Genomic DNA, 15331 nt, shown 5'->3' with positions numbered 1-15331 from the left:
TAAAGCGAGGTAAAATTACGTTACGACAAAACAAGTGGTTATGTTCTAATCGCAACATACATGTGAATGGGAAACATAATTTTAAGACAACAGAGCCTGTCTTTTTCGACTTATTAAACAGAGTGTTTTGATAATATTGACTTCTGAAATAAGTGTGCTGCAAAACGAGTTGGCACGAGTTAGCACGCCCCTAGCCGTGACTGCTTGGAGCAGATTAACTCACACAACCGATTGCTGTTCTTCTGTCGCGGAGTCTGACAAGCGAGAATGTTTTTTATTCGTGTCACAGAAAAAAACATAAGGTAAGACTGTTCAAACTCATTTCGATTTTACACTAAAATGTGGCAGGAGTCAGGGGTGTGGGAAAGTAGGGTTAACTACATAAACTGAACCTGAAAATAACGCAGCGTTTTCTGCGCAATATCATAAATGTGGATATGAAGGTCTTGTCTAGTAAATATGTGAGAGACACCGAAAACAATCCACGTATAATTGTTGTGTACCTACGATAACGTAAGAGAACCGGAGTGCATGTACGTCTGGGTGAGTAGTTGTAGCTTCACTGTACAGTAGAGCGGAGCTAAATTTCCTCTCGGCCGATTGCGCATCCGGGACTCAGCGGGGGTTTAGGCGCTCAGCGGGCGGCGGAAACGCTACGAAAAGCTGCCTCTGTCGCGCGGGAAAAACGTTTTATCCACATCCTCACAGAACTAGGCACAGAGGGGATTGTTGGTTCGCATTGTTCAGAAAGTCTTTACCTAAAAGGGCAACGATTACGATGGTGGGGTTATCCGGCGATATTATACGCTCTTATGACACATAGGAATGTTCTGTTTTCTATTTCAGACCGCCTACATCTGCAGTACAGGCCTAAACAGGTCTATTTTAAACCAACCCATAAAATAAAGACTACGTAAAATAGCCATGTAGAAATACAGTAAATTCAGATTAATCTTCACACTTCTAACACTATAGAAAATCAGAAGTGGATTCATTTGGGCAGTGCAAAATATATTATTGGACATTATTGGACTGTCCAATATATGAAAATATATTGGACAGGTCATCACTATGCCATTATAAGGGCGTAGAATTAGCAGGGACGGAAGTGACGCGTCCCCATCAATATGAAGATATTATTGAATTGTCCCTATCAATAATTTTATCAAGGGCGTAGAATTAACATGTACGTAAGTGACGTATCCCTACCAATTTCAAGAGCCTCAGGGTCTACGCCCTTGTGCCCTAGTGCCCTTGTATGAATGTCATATCCATTATTAAATCTTAAAAGGTTTCAGGGCACTTACATTATCATTGCTGTTCAGCATACAGAATGACAAAATACATAGATATGCATGTATAGCCCTATGCTTGCACAGCTGGTGAAGGACCTCTGTCCGAAAACAGAATACCGTGTTTCATTGCAATGTTTAGATCTTTTTCTATAGTACACTGTAATGAATTGGAATGTTCTCCAGATATGTAGGCTACACACACACACACACACACACACACACACACACACACACACACACACACACACACACACACACACACACTCACACACACGCATTATTATTATTATTATTATTATTATTATTAGTAGTAGTAGTAGTAGTAGTAGTAGTATTAGTAGTATTGTTGTTGTTGTTGTTGTTGTTGTTTATGCAGCCATTATTATGTATTATTGTTGTAGGCTATGCTATTATTATTATTATTGTTGTTAATAATAATAATAATAATAATAATAATAATAAACAATTATAGTCTAATGTAATTTTAGCTCAATATTACAGATTATATTGCTGCAAAGTTGTGCTCTTTCTAAGATTTCAGATAATATTAATGGTGTATTACTGTCGGAGAAGTATTAAAATAACATTATTCGTTGACGAAGCTATTTTCCCATACATATACAAGGTTGGTGGACTAGCGATATCCTTGGTTCTGTGTGTTTGTAACAGTGTGGAGTTCTGCGCTGCCCCTACCGCGCTGTGTGTGGCAATCAACCTGAGCTTGGTGGAAAAAGTCTGTTTCCACTCACGTCAGATTCATTTACAATAGTTCTCTCTCCTTCTTTCTCTCTCTACCTCTCTTTCCTCTACTCACCCACATATACACATAGCCTCTACAGGATAAAAACCATTTGACTGGTGACCTTGTTTTCACCAGATTTCCATATAACATATGCAGCGGTTCAACAAGCTCTTTCGTCAGAGTTCACAGCGCAATGTTTAAACATCGATATCATAAACTTGTACGATGCGTGTTTGACAAAACGGCGCCTTCGTGTTTAACACAGAAGATGAGAAGACAGAAATAAGAAGCGCGCGAGCAAGAACGGAGAGAAAGAGAGAGTGAGCGAAAGAGAGAGAGAGAGAGAGTGAGCGAGAGAGAGAGAGAGAGAGAGAGAGAGAGTGAGCGAGAGAGAGTGAGCGAGAGAGGGGGGGATTACTGAATCGTGGGAGCTGGGGAGAGGCGAAAGGTAGAGCAGCTCTTGATCGGTGGGGGTGTCTGTGATGGAGGCGGAGAGGAAGGAGGAGGGAGAGATTTGGAGGAGATTACAGGGCGATAGTCGTTCTGTTTAGTTGAGGGCCTTGCGCGTGTAGATTTGCAGTTTCTTTCTCACGAGCGGATTATGGACATCCAGCGCAGATAAACTAAAACTATTTACATAACTGCACGATGATAACAGTGTCGTAGCTTCATCTTGACAGAAAAGTGTTATCATTTGCCGGCTGGATATTGAATGTTAGTTTAAAAAAATCTAAAGACTGGAGCATCAGTTAGTTAATAAGTACTAAATCGTGATACAGCGTTCCGGTATTGCTGTTTATCACATCTGGATGGTTAATTCAATTTTTACTCATTCTGTCAACTTAATTGCCCATTTGTATCAGTGTTCAGTGCCAGAGCCAGAAAGATGACTGCCGAGATGTCACCAACGCCACTAGAGCCGAGGAACTCTGCGAGGACCGCCACCTCTGCGATGCATCCCGGATTAATGAACTCCACGATCGATTTAGAAAGCCACGACACCACATCCAATGGCAGAAAAAGCAACTCGGGACTGCGACGCCCAGAAAAGCCGCCGTACTCCTACATTGCGCTCATCGTAATGGCTATCCAGAGTGTACCAACCAAGCGGCTCACTCTCAGTGAGATATACCAGTTCCTGCAGGCACGATTCCCTTTCTTCAGAGGCTCATACCAGGGGTGGAAAAACTCCATCCGGCATAATTTATCCCTCAACGAATGTTTCATTAAGCTACCAAAAGGCCTGGGGCGGCCAGGGAAAGGCCACTATTGGACCGTCGATCCGGCGAGTGAGTTCATGTTCGAGGAGGGGTCGTTTCGGCGGAGACCACGGGGTTTTCGGAGGAAATGTCAAGTTCTGCAACCAATGTACAGAATGATGAACGGCCTCGGGTTCAGTTCCACAATTTTACCGCAGAGCTTTGACTTCCACACTCCAACGTGTCAAACCAACGGCTACACCGTGGACATCACGTCTGGGAGCGTCTTTGGCAGCGGGTATGACGCACTGACCTATGCACAACACATGCCCTCGAACCAAAGCTCTGCAATGGTGAACTCTTCACTTTCCACAAGTGGAGACTATGGCACGAACAATAGTAGTCCAGCTCCCTCTTCACGCGCTATTGCCAGTGTGCTCGAGAGCCATGCGCAGTATTCTGGAGGCAGTCCACAGTGGTGTTCTTCCAGCGGCTCCCCGTATTTAAAACAGCCTGTTGTCAGCTCGGGCGGTCCGGGTTCATCAGCGCTACACCGAGGAATATCGTCATACTCCCTGGAGCAGACGTATCTCCAGCCGGGCGCGAGACACGGTGCAGAGATGACAGGTAAATTAAGCCTGGCGAGACATTATTTAATTGCTCTCATTTTTAGACACCAAGCTGCGCGCACGACCTGATCAGATTTCATTTTTTTGCAGGCTTGGTTAATTTAGAGAACGCCAAATAACCTGATTTATTGTTACTGTAATTTATTTTTTAATTAGGAGCACGTGACACTATCAGGACCTGTGTACCATCCATTTAGGAAGACGAGACACGACCGACCTCCAAATTATCGTGTAGAATTACATATCCTAATGAAACCAAATGCAGGATGACTGGAGATTTTTAACTGAATTGTTTCCCGGTGTACACCTAGACATCCAATCATGACATTATAGTTCCTAATTAAAATATCTTAATTTCTCACGTTACATTATTGCAGTAAGTCGTGAAGTCATATGCAATACATGCACTCTCATCTCAGAGTTAAATTACAACGTGTACGGTACAGTACAGTACCAAAAGGAAAAAACAAAACATTAACTTTATTTAAATAATTTATACATTTCAAGTGACTTATTAGATTTTAAATACACTATCCATCTTTTTAATATATATATTTTTAATAATTAAACATTTATTAAATGAACACACGTGACAGTATTAGCATACAGAGGCAAATCCCCCTTAGGCTACACCTAATTATTGTTAAATGTTTTAATCCACAGTGGGTGCCTCGCGCTACCAGACCCTTTCATCGCCTGCAAGCGAAGGGAAGGACTTTGTACTAAACCTTAACGGAATATCAACGTTACATTCATCTTCTAGTGGATATTATCCGCAGCACCATCGTTACCATCGGGGCGTTCACCAGGACAAGTCATGTGCAATGTGAAGGTTTCTCGGTGGTCTTGTGCGCACAAATGAACACTGGATTTATGAACTGTGCGACCAATGTTATCTCTACGACTAATGTTGTATGACAACACATGCTTAAAGTGCCCGTTATTAGGCCTACTGACTTACCGTCTGCAGACTCATAATCGCTGCAAACGTATCATGTGTGGGGTGATATGTGCGAGAATATCTGACATATCTGTTCACTGTAAATAAATAAATTGAGACGTATGTGATTTTTCATATACGACTGTCTTGTAGTGTAACTGTAAACATATTCAATAATAAAATGTGGCTGCATAATTCTGCATTGTTTTTTGTTATACATGATGTATTTCTCATGCATCTCTTCATATTCATATCCAGAAGAGCTGCTTTGCGAGCATGTAGGAATAGAGACCATGTGAAAGCCTAATAACAATAATGATAAAATTAATATTGACTATGCTTTATATATAATAGATATATAAACGCGGTTATTTTACGATTGTTACTTATAATAAAATATTTGTGAATTTTAAACAAATTGTTCAACATAACTTATAACTTGGACCCTTATAACATCAAATCAACGTTTTATCTTCGTTTCTAACTTGAAGTCTGTAGCATAGGTTACAGCACTCAGTAACGAAATGTCCAGTTCTTTGGAGCTTATACATCAACTTGGATATATACAGAGAAATAGGAATTGCAAGAAGATGTTGAATGGACGGATTTCTGACAGAACGTTAGCTGAGCCAGCTGATAATATGGTCATTCAGTAGATTTGAGAGTAAAATAAACCCGTATTGATGACAAAGTGGATTAACTGCAAATTAAATGACCTTAGCTAGGCCGATAGCTAGTTATTATGAGACCCAAGTCATGCTCATTAAAAGGTATTAAAAGTTATATGCTATGGTTTAATGCACTCAGAAATCAACCCTGACTGTTGTCGTCTATTTTGGTACCATCTGACTGCGCCGAGCTCGCGGCAGATCTTTTTCTATATGATGTTATTACTATGCCATCTAGCGGTGGCTAAGCGTCTCTTTCCTAGAGCTCGGGAATAAAATAAAAATAGGCTAGTAAGCCACACGTCCATCGAACCTCTCTAGCCTCTCTCATTGGACCTCTTTATTTTGATACGTGTTTATTTCTAAACACAATAATGTGTAGCTGATTACGTCGACGAAACAGATGAAAAAACTAGAAACACCTTATGGGACTCACAGGATCAATCTTCAACGTAACTGCAGTTTTGGAATGGGAAGCATTTTTACAGGGTTAATGAGCACTGAAAAGATTTTAAAAATATATTTAATGTCTGGTTTTTAATACCTCTAACTCTTCTCTGCATGTTGCAATTTTAATTCTTACTTTAGGCACTATGACCTTTGTATTTGCACCTGTAACATGTTAATAAAATCAGTTAATATTATTTGTCTAATTTCCTGAAACAACTGCCAACTGTAATGTTCAACATGGAATCACATTTGCATCGCTGTAGCCTTTTTTTTTACACTTTTTGGACTGTTTTTGACACTGCAGTACACTAGTACAAACCAGATCACCTGGTAAACATCACGTGTACTGTCATACCGATAAAGATATACGTCTCTCTGGATAAGAATAAGCCAAATGCCTTAAGCGAAGGCAAAATGTTAACCCTGACCACTTGGCGGCAACCGCTGACCGAACCGCGGTTCTCCAACTATCCAGTTTAGAGGATGAATTTATGTATGATTCTGCACGTTACACTAAAAAATATTTTTAGTGTAATATACGTCCTTGTAAATTAAAAGCAAGGAAAACATAAAAAACTATTTAAAATATTTTTCAATACGTCCTTGTAAATTAAAAGCAAGGAAAACATTAAAAAAATATATTTAAAATATTTTTTGCAACAATTTATTTCGTGGCACATGCCTGCAGAAATATAATATGGAGATAAGCTACGCCTGGCCTAGCAGGTCATTCAGAGCAGCTTCCTGCAGTCGAGGGAGGAGCCGAGAGGCGTCAAGTTTCACCTGCCGCACCCCACGTGACCTGCCAGCTCTCAGGTTTCGTACAAATGGGCCCCATGTAACATTTCTTTGAAGAATACAAAATGAATTTTTTTTCATGTGATCATAACACCCAATCACTCTAAATATTTTAATAGCCAGCACATTCTTGTGGGTTCGTGTTTGTTGGCGGAGATTCTAGTCTAAATGCGTGTAAAGCTCGCGCTCTCGGCTCGCGCAGCCAGGTGGCGAACAGCTGCGGGCGCCGGCTGATACCTGCAGCCACCTCGCTGATACCTGCAGCCATGATAACGGAGGTGTCGTCGCGAGGCGCCGGTGGCGCGGAAGCAGGTCGGAAGAAAAACTGGAGGATCCGTTTGAGCTGCGTCGAATAAGCATATGAACTAATTTCCTACATTTATTTTAACGGTAGAAGAGCAAAGTGGAAGATGAACGTAAACTGATGAACCAGTAGCCAATAACCTCAATTAACATTTTAGAAGTTGCATATGCTGCCTGTGTTCATCGTTATTTGTAAAAAAAAAAAAAAAAGACAATTGTAAACATCCTCGTGACCTAGTCTATACAAGGTCATATATTTAAGGTAAAAAATTTCTTGAAAGCTTTGGAAGGAATTGACGTCAAAATAGGCCATAGGAGTATGTTTAGCTTACATCCACAACATGACGTCGGCTGTTTCTGGAATGTAACAAGAATAAAATTGTTATTGAGTGATTAATCTAAGGCCTATATTTTCTTGGGAATAATTTACTAGTCAGAAAAGACTCGGAAATTGCGCCTTGGTTTTAGGTCAAAACAATCTACATCAAACTACAACTAAAATGATATGCATGTATTTACACATTCACACGCATTTTATTTCTTACTATTTTTGGTCAATTAAACTGATAATTTATACAGAGTGACGTTTTCATTCATTTGGTTCCCACACTGAATTAAAGCGAGTTAAAAATTGCGTAGTGCAAAGAAAACAGCCCATACTGCTCATAGTTCAGGTAATGTCTTTAAAACATGATGTCCTGCGGTACAGTTTTATAAACAATTAAATAAACAAAACAGGGAAAAACGGATTTGTAATTATTTTATATTATGGCAATATAAATGTCATGCATTGGAGATTAGTTTGACTAAAGGGGGCAGGGTTTCCCCACAAGTCTGTACATTCTGCTATTTTAATAGAATTTTTGCCAACTCTTATTATTGGCATATGTTACAGTAAATAAAAATTGCAATTGATTAACAAAAGGTTATTCTGACTCGGTAACAGTGTTAAAGTCTGCATAGTTCACACCACCATGACGTAATGAATCAGAACCATGATTGTTGCAATTAAATTTTGATGTATTTGTGAATATCTGTTGGAAAAAACACTTTAAAATAAGAAGTTGATGGAGCTTGCTTTTTCAATTTTAAATGAATAATTTTGTAAACATATAATCTGCATTTTCTCGCGTTTCATCACTTTGTATCTGTAAATCAGGCAAAAGAAATGTGTCAAAACATAAACTGCACAACAAAAGGTACAATAAAAATAGAATTATGAGTGTGTCCGTTTGTGGTTTTTTTTTACAGTAATTAAAGTTACAGTTAACTATAAGGCAACAGCATAATGTAATTGCTCGTTTTCATTAAGATCATTTTATACTATATAAGTTTAGAGAAACAAACCTTCAATCCGTGCCTTCAAGAGGTCTTCGTAAATTAGATAACGCTACATATTCGGCCATAATAACTCTATTTACTGTCTACTATTCTTCATTTCTCCTCTAACAGTGCTTCAAACTTCTGGACTTTATATTTTCATTTTCTCTCTGACATCATACTGGGACGAAATTATACCTACGTGTTCAAATGAGACGAAACTTTCCCTCCATATAAAGAAATTACCTGTATAAACGACCTGTATTCGGCCAAATAATATCTTGTTCTTATGTCGCACTCCAAATATTTCCTCGACGTTTGTGCTCGTAAGTGCGCGAGTGTGTGCCCGCGCGTTCGCGTGCGCACGCTCGCGCTTCACGCTTAATGCACTTATGCCTGCGCGCGCTGGGGTAAAACGCTTCGAGTACAGCCGGTCCACAAACACCTCTGAACGCTGATTGGATGTCGGGTGTTCTTGGGGAGGAGCACTAGCACAGCCCATAAGGCAGAATTGGTTTACGGTCAAAAAGTTTCTCAGAAGTGACGGATGCGGGAAGTTCATAGGTTTTCTTCCTTCAGTGAATTATCCAAGTTTAATATTTTGCTTACTCAACGCACGACTAACCGGCATACCGGACTACTTAAAAAGCATACGCAGATCACGATTACTGCACGTTTTTTTTTAGAGAAACAAATATTCCGTCTGAGGAAACTGGACGTGGTGATTTGGATGAGTCGAATAAGATTCGTGCGTAGTTTAGGAGAGGTTCGCAGAGATTAGAAGAGTTTGGAGAAAGTTCTCCCTGTCCTCCGCCCGGAGTTGTGAAGCGAAACGATGCAGGCGCGCTACCCCGTGTCCAGCTCCAACTCTCTGGGTGTCGTGCCTTACATCACCGGGGAGCAGGGCTACTACCGGGCTGCAAACGGAGGCGGATATACCGGCATTCCGACGCCCATGAGTATGTACTCTCACGCGGCGCACGAGCAGTACCCCGGCGGCATGGCACGCGCTTACGCCCCGTACGCGCCTGCTCAACAGCCTAAGGATATGGTCAAGCCTCCGTACAGCTACATTGCACTAATTACGATGGCCATACAGAACTCTGCAGACAAAAGGGTCACGCTGAATGGGATCTATCAGTTTATTATGGAGCGTTTTCCGTTTTACCGGGAAAACAAGCAAGGTTGGCAGAACAGTATCCGACACAACCTGTCGCTTAACGAGTGCTTCGTCAAAGTGCCGCGCGATGACAAGAAGCCGGGTAAGGGCAGCTACTGGACGCTGGACCCTGACTCGTATAACATGTTTGAGAATGGCAGCTTCCTGCGCCGGAGGCGCCGTTTCAAGAAGAAGGACGTATTAAAGGATAGAGAGGAGCACGCGCAAGGCAAGGAGGCGCGGGGCCAGGCGCGCGACGCCGAGCAGTCCGTGAAGTTGCGGGACATTATTAAGACGGAGAGCGGGGCTTGCACCCCCCCGCAGGTCTCATCCCCGCCTCTCGGTTCCGTGACTAAGACCGAGAGCACGGACAGCAGCGGCGGGAGCGCGTGCAACGGGAGCCCGCAGACGCAAACCGCACAACAAACCTTCAGCGTGGATCACATAATCACGGGACTGCGTGGGTCGCCGCCGCAGGCTGCAGAACTACCCGCGTCGCGCGCCGCTTTACCGGGCTCGGTGTCTCTCACGTACTCGTCCTCCCCGCCGGCACATTACAGCCCTCCCTGCGGCCAGCCTGCGACATACCAGTGTGACTTGCAAGCGACGAGCCTGTACGCCGGAGACCGCGGGCACCGGGACGACGCGCTACCGGATTACATAAGCACGCCGAGCGCGGCAACGCTCTCGCACGCGCACCTCAGCGCGAGCCAAGAGGGCCAGCACGCGCAGCAGAGTCGGCTGGCCCAGTGGTACCTCAACCAGAACGGGGAGATGGGGCAGCTGGGCGCGAGCTACCCCGCGCAGCAGCAGAACTTCCACGCGGTGCGGGAGATGTTCGAAGCGCAGAGGCTCACGCTGAACACCTCTCCGGTGAGCGGAAGCAACAGCTGTCAAACCCCTTTCTCCACCAGCCCGTCACTCTACCGGGCCTCGGGAGCTTTCGTGTACGACTGCAGCAAGTTTTGATCAAATCCCACACTAGTCAAAATACTTTTTTTTACATGCAGACCTTCGTTTTCGCCAACGTTTCTATAACTTAACCTAAAGATTTGAGCCAGTTACAGAGCGAGCGTAAATTAGTATCGGTGTATTTTTCGGATTTGTCTCAATAGATTTCATTCATTAATATTAATTTATTTTATTAGGAGTTAGATTCACCAATCTTTCAGTGAAATGCCAATCGTATTTATGTTACAGTATGGAACGTAACTGTGTACAAAAAGAAATTTTGCCTTATTATTATTTTGAAAATACTCGAAATATATTATTTGTTAAATAAATTACATTCTTGTTTACGTTTAACTCTCGAGTGATTTATCGGTTTTGCTTTGTTTATAACCTGCTTTTATACACGCTGCAATGGAATTTTATTCAGTATGGCGGATAGACAACCTGACCACACATTTTGTGAATGACCCCTTTCAGTATTAATTTAGGTAGCTGTCAGACACACCGACTAGGCAAACAGCTCTAAAAGGAGATGCAAATCAATGCCATTTTACTATCAGTGTTAGCAATTCTTAAATTAAATTAATGTAATTTGTGCAAAACTACACAGGCCTGTCGTGCTGCTCGTAGGGGGTCGTAAGGTTTTCCTGCAGTGAGAATCTTAATTTAATTTAGCATCATTATTTTATATAGCATTTATGTTCCCAACAACAACAACAAAAATAATAATAACGGTAATAATAATAATAATAATAATAATAATAGTAAACATAACAAATAAAATCGGGTGTGCTTAGACTCTAGAGTGCTTATTTCGCTTGCCCGTTTCATTTTTTTTATAAACTACTTTTCAAAAAATCTACAAAGGAACATTTTTTGATTCGATCAAGGCATAAATGTTATATCACAGTGACATAAAATCATAAGATGACTAAATAATAATACTAATAACCTAGATTATAGTAGTAGTAGGCTACTTCTAGAATATGCCTAAGGATTTTTAGGCTAAAGAAGAACAAATCAACGATTGCATAAATTAAAAATACCTGACTAGATGTATTTAATTTAATTACATTTCAGTTAGGATACAAAAGAAAACGTGCAAGTACATACATGTAGAAATCTAAAACTAAGTTTCTTTCATTTGTCCTGCATAGGCAAACCGTCACATTGTGAAAATGGGCACTGAATAACTAAACGGACGTTTACGAGTGCTACGTCTCCGGGGGAAACGCATGTTTATTTTTAACACTATGGCCAACACGCCTGTCAACAGATTCTGTGTCCAGTAACTGACCTTTGCAGTTTGAATGGTCACGTTTGATGTCGTGTTATGTTCTGTGTTTTAAAACCTGAAAAGCTTGAAAGGGTGAGGTGTTAAACGATTGCATTCTAAACACGTACAATTGGCTGATTATAAATATCAGTGTCCCTTCGCTGTACCCTTCCGCGTAAAACGCTACTGAAGTTTCTGTGAGTCATTAATTGTGGGTCATGAACGACAAGTGTGAACAGTTGGATGTGGTTAACTTGTGTAATTGGCGCTTCAGTTGATTGAGTGTTTAAACCATAAACTCGCGCAATTCGTGGATTGATTGGATTGTGTGAATATAGAAAACAAAAGAAAAGAAAGAAAAATCAACATTTAACTGCGTAAACTGTGCTGATATTATACTCTTTTAGTGCCTGCAGGGTCTAAGGTTTTGCACGGATTTAAGCGCCAAATGCAATGCAGGTGCGCGAAGGCGGTGTTAAGGGCTCGTGGCAGTGAAAAGGTGTCTTTGTTGTGATCATTTAGGAGTTTGAGGCCTGAGCCGAGCGCGAGGGGAATACGATACCGTAGAGAGGGCCCTCTGGTAGTTAACGTGCCAAACACTCCTCAACCAGATGCACACAAAGCAACAGGCATACACATCTAGCCCATGTGAAGTGATATGAATAATGAACGTTTTTAGAACGACTGTTTGTTAGTTTGGAAAGGCAGGCATCTCATCTGAAAGTCTTTCCAATTTATATCAGGTATGATATTGTTTATCACGGTAGATAATACTGAACTTATGTGCATGGCACCTCACGCTGTACAGTACAGCGACAAAACCTGAAGTCAATATGAGGTAATACATGCGTGAACGTGAGTGACACTGTTTTCTGTTTAGAGCTATTCCTCAAGATATCAGTGCTTATGATAGAGACCAATAAACCATGCTGGTAAACCACGGCATTGACCCAAGCCTATAATATACTCACCGCACAGCTAGAGTCGATCATTTAAAGAAAGCGGTTTACTTTGATTTATTTGAAGTGCCCTTAGGCCAATTTACTTTATTTGTATGCTATAACTCTTAGTGAAAAATACAGTGCTTTGGGTATTGAATAGAGTCAAATAATTTGTTTGTCTTCAATCTTTCAAGAAATTTAGCTACTGAGTTTTATAGGCTACTAGATAACATTGTGGTAATTTCTCCAATTGGTAATTACGCCAATTCGGACGCTGAAGGACTGGAGAGTTTGTCACTATAGGAAATATTCTCTTTTTAACCATTACGGTGAAACATTATGAATAAAGTTCGTTAAATATTATTGTAAAATCTAAAATAAACATTTAAATAAGCAGACAGTATTTACAAAGCTAATTCAAATAGTCTACATATAACGCACTGAACGAAGTTGTAACTTAGGCGAGGAAAGGAACCAGCGTAATTTGAGGTCGATATTATCTAGCCAGTCGTGGAATAAATATTCATATATAGCCTATTCTTAATTCAGTTTTGTTAATATGTATTGCGCATAAACACAGAGCAAATAAACATGCGAAAATATTTGAATAAATCTAGACAATCATTGCGATAAGGCTTTGCGATATCTGATAAGCGGTTTTATCACCCGAGAATTTCTGAGGCGTCGTTCAGCGCTCGTTGAAAGAACCGACGTAGATTAGTAGCGTATAGATAAAGATATTCAGAACCTTTCTTTAACCAAACACAGTTCACAAACACAATAAAAAACTGTAGTACTATTAAAGTTTGTAAAATTTCAGGCCCAAATAATGCAGTAATAAATAATTTACAGGCCCAAATAATTTACATAAACACTCCTGATCCATCAATGCAACTCAGCAAATCAACGTAAGCGGAGCCGCACTCTATATATATATATATATATATATATATATATATATATATATATATATATATATATATATACCATAAAGGCGTTTATTAATAATAATATTATTAATAATATTATATATATATATATATATATATATATATATATATATATATATATATATATAATATTATTAATAATATTACTATTATATATATATTATGTAATATTATATATTACATATTATATACATATTATATATATATAATGTAATTATTTTTCATGCCAGAACCTTAGTTTTATTTAATTTATTAACTTAAGTCTAGATTTTTTACTTCACGTTATTCCAGAATATGCCTAATTTAAGAGATGATTATTAAATCAAGAACGCCTTTAAGCATTTCGCTAATGCTTCATTACCTCATATAAGCTGCGTGCTGCATTAATATCAGCATGATGTGATCTAGCCTGAATGGATGCAGCACGTGCCATCGCAGGCTCGCCATATTTGGAAAAATATTTCAAAATAAGGTAAATATGGCCTTCTTCATTCATTTATTTGATTACTTTCCAGTCTCAAAGTTACTGCTGACAGACAAATATGAAACCCTTGCACAGAACCTGCATTTAAAACATACATTTTTGAGCACATAGCTACAGCTGGTGGCTGATTGTGGCCCGTGCACCTGTATGTACTGCGGTGCTGCAGCCCAACCCAGTGGAAAAGTGCTGTTTTCGCTCCCGGGCCCGAGGCGACGTCTGGTTCTAATCAGGGCCACGCACATTGGCTCGATGTTTAAGTCGTTTAAATGGCATTCTGCAGGTTCGAGATGCCGCCTCAAAAAACTCGCAAGCCATTGCCCTTCTTATGGAGTCGACTGGAGCTCCATTTTCCGTAAATGCTGATGTGAAACAGCCCTTCCAAGGACTTGGCACGTCAAGTGCAATGGAATATGTGTCTCTTGAGACACACCATTTTAGGAAAAGAGCCTAATATTACCCATGCGTCGTTATATCTTCCTCTACATTAAGAATAAATAGAATAAAAAGCGTCTACAACGGTTGGCAACTCTTCCACATACTATGCAAATCCGGATGAAATCACAATAATAAAAAAAACGTATTTACTAAAGTCGTTAGTAAATAGCGATAAACATGGAGATGTGTGGGGTGTAGTGCCCCAGCTGTGAGGTGATTAAATATGAGCTGTTTTACAAGTCCGTTACTGCTCCCTGCGCTGCGCCTTGTGGGCAGGGCGCGAGCATCTGGACTGAAAGGCGGCAGTGCCTGGTGGACACACGTTTCCTTAGAAGACAAGGGCGCAGTTGTGCTCGCGGGCAGGACAGCGCGGGGAAACGACCAAGCTCGAGGAACCTTCGGTAACCCGAGAACACCGGCACGAGCCACCGTTTGACGGGTCTGTTCGGGAACACACCGCGTGGACAGGCATCCACAGAGTACTATGTCATTATTGTAGATCACATAGTACTATTTCATTGCTATAAATAATAACAACTATAATAATAATAATTTATTTATGAACTTCCCCCAAAAGCGTAGTCTATATATAATTTGCAGCACTCAGATCCAGCTTTTCCAATTCCAGCTATTCAAGCTCTTTAGGGGTAATGCCCAAATGGCCAAGTCGAGGCGTTAGGTGATGTTTGGACCTGACCTCTTGTCAGTGAATAGATATCAAGGTCGGGACACTGGACCTAGACGAGTAATAATTTAAATTATCACTAAGTACGTATCATTACGTTATCATT

The 15331-nt window shown here is 40.6% G+C and overlaps 2 protein-coding genes across 4 annotated transcripts; both read left to right on the top strand.

The window, feature by feature from the left end:
* The first annotated feature begins 160 nt into the window (after positions 1-160).
* On the top strand, positions 161-5000 carry foxf2b (forkhead box F2b). Of its 3 annotated transcripts, none has more exons than XM_076993133.1 (3): positions 161-302; positions 2901-3863; positions 4022-4501. In XM_076993133.1, the coding sequence occupies exons 2-3, from the start codon at positions 2924-2926 to the stop codon at positions 4060-4062; spliced, it is 981 nt and encodes a 326-aa protein (XP_076849248.1). In that variant the 5' UTR covers positions 161-302; positions 2901-2923; the 3' UTR covers positions 4063-4501. The 3 variants fall into 3 exon arrangements, with proteins under 3 accessions (XP_076849248.1, XP_076849245.1, XP_076849246.1); XM_076993130.1 differs by lacking the exon at positions 4022-4501 and adding an exon at positions 4529-5000 and having other exon boundaries at positions 166-302; XM_076993131.1 differs by lacking the exons at positions 161-302; positions 4022-4501 and adding an exon at positions 4529-5000 and having other exon boundaries at positions 2604-3863.
* A 3867-nt stretch (positions 5001-8867) lies between these two features.
* Positions 8868-10801, top strand: foxc1b (forkhead box C1b). Its single transcript, XM_076993157.1, has one exon. The coding sequence runs from the start codon at positions 9180-9182 to the stop codon at positions 10470-10472; it is 1293 nt and encodes a 430-aa protein (XP_076849272.1). The 5' UTR covers positions 8868-9179; the 3' UTR covers positions 10473-10801.
* The last annotated feature ends 4530 nt before the right edge of the window (positions 10802-15331 follow it).

Source organism: Brachyhypopomus gauderio, unplaced genomic scaffold, assembly GCF_052324685.1.
Source record: "Brachyhypopomus gauderio isolate BG-103 unplaced genomic scaffold, BGAUD_0.2 sc104, whole genome shotgun sequence".
Taxonomy (NCBI): Eukaryota; Metazoa; Chordata; class Actinopteri; order Gymnotiformes; family Hypopomidae; genus Brachyhypopomus; species Brachyhypopomus gauderio.
Note: the sequence above shows the minus strand (reverse complement) of the source record. Positions and strands in the feature narration are given on the sequence as shown.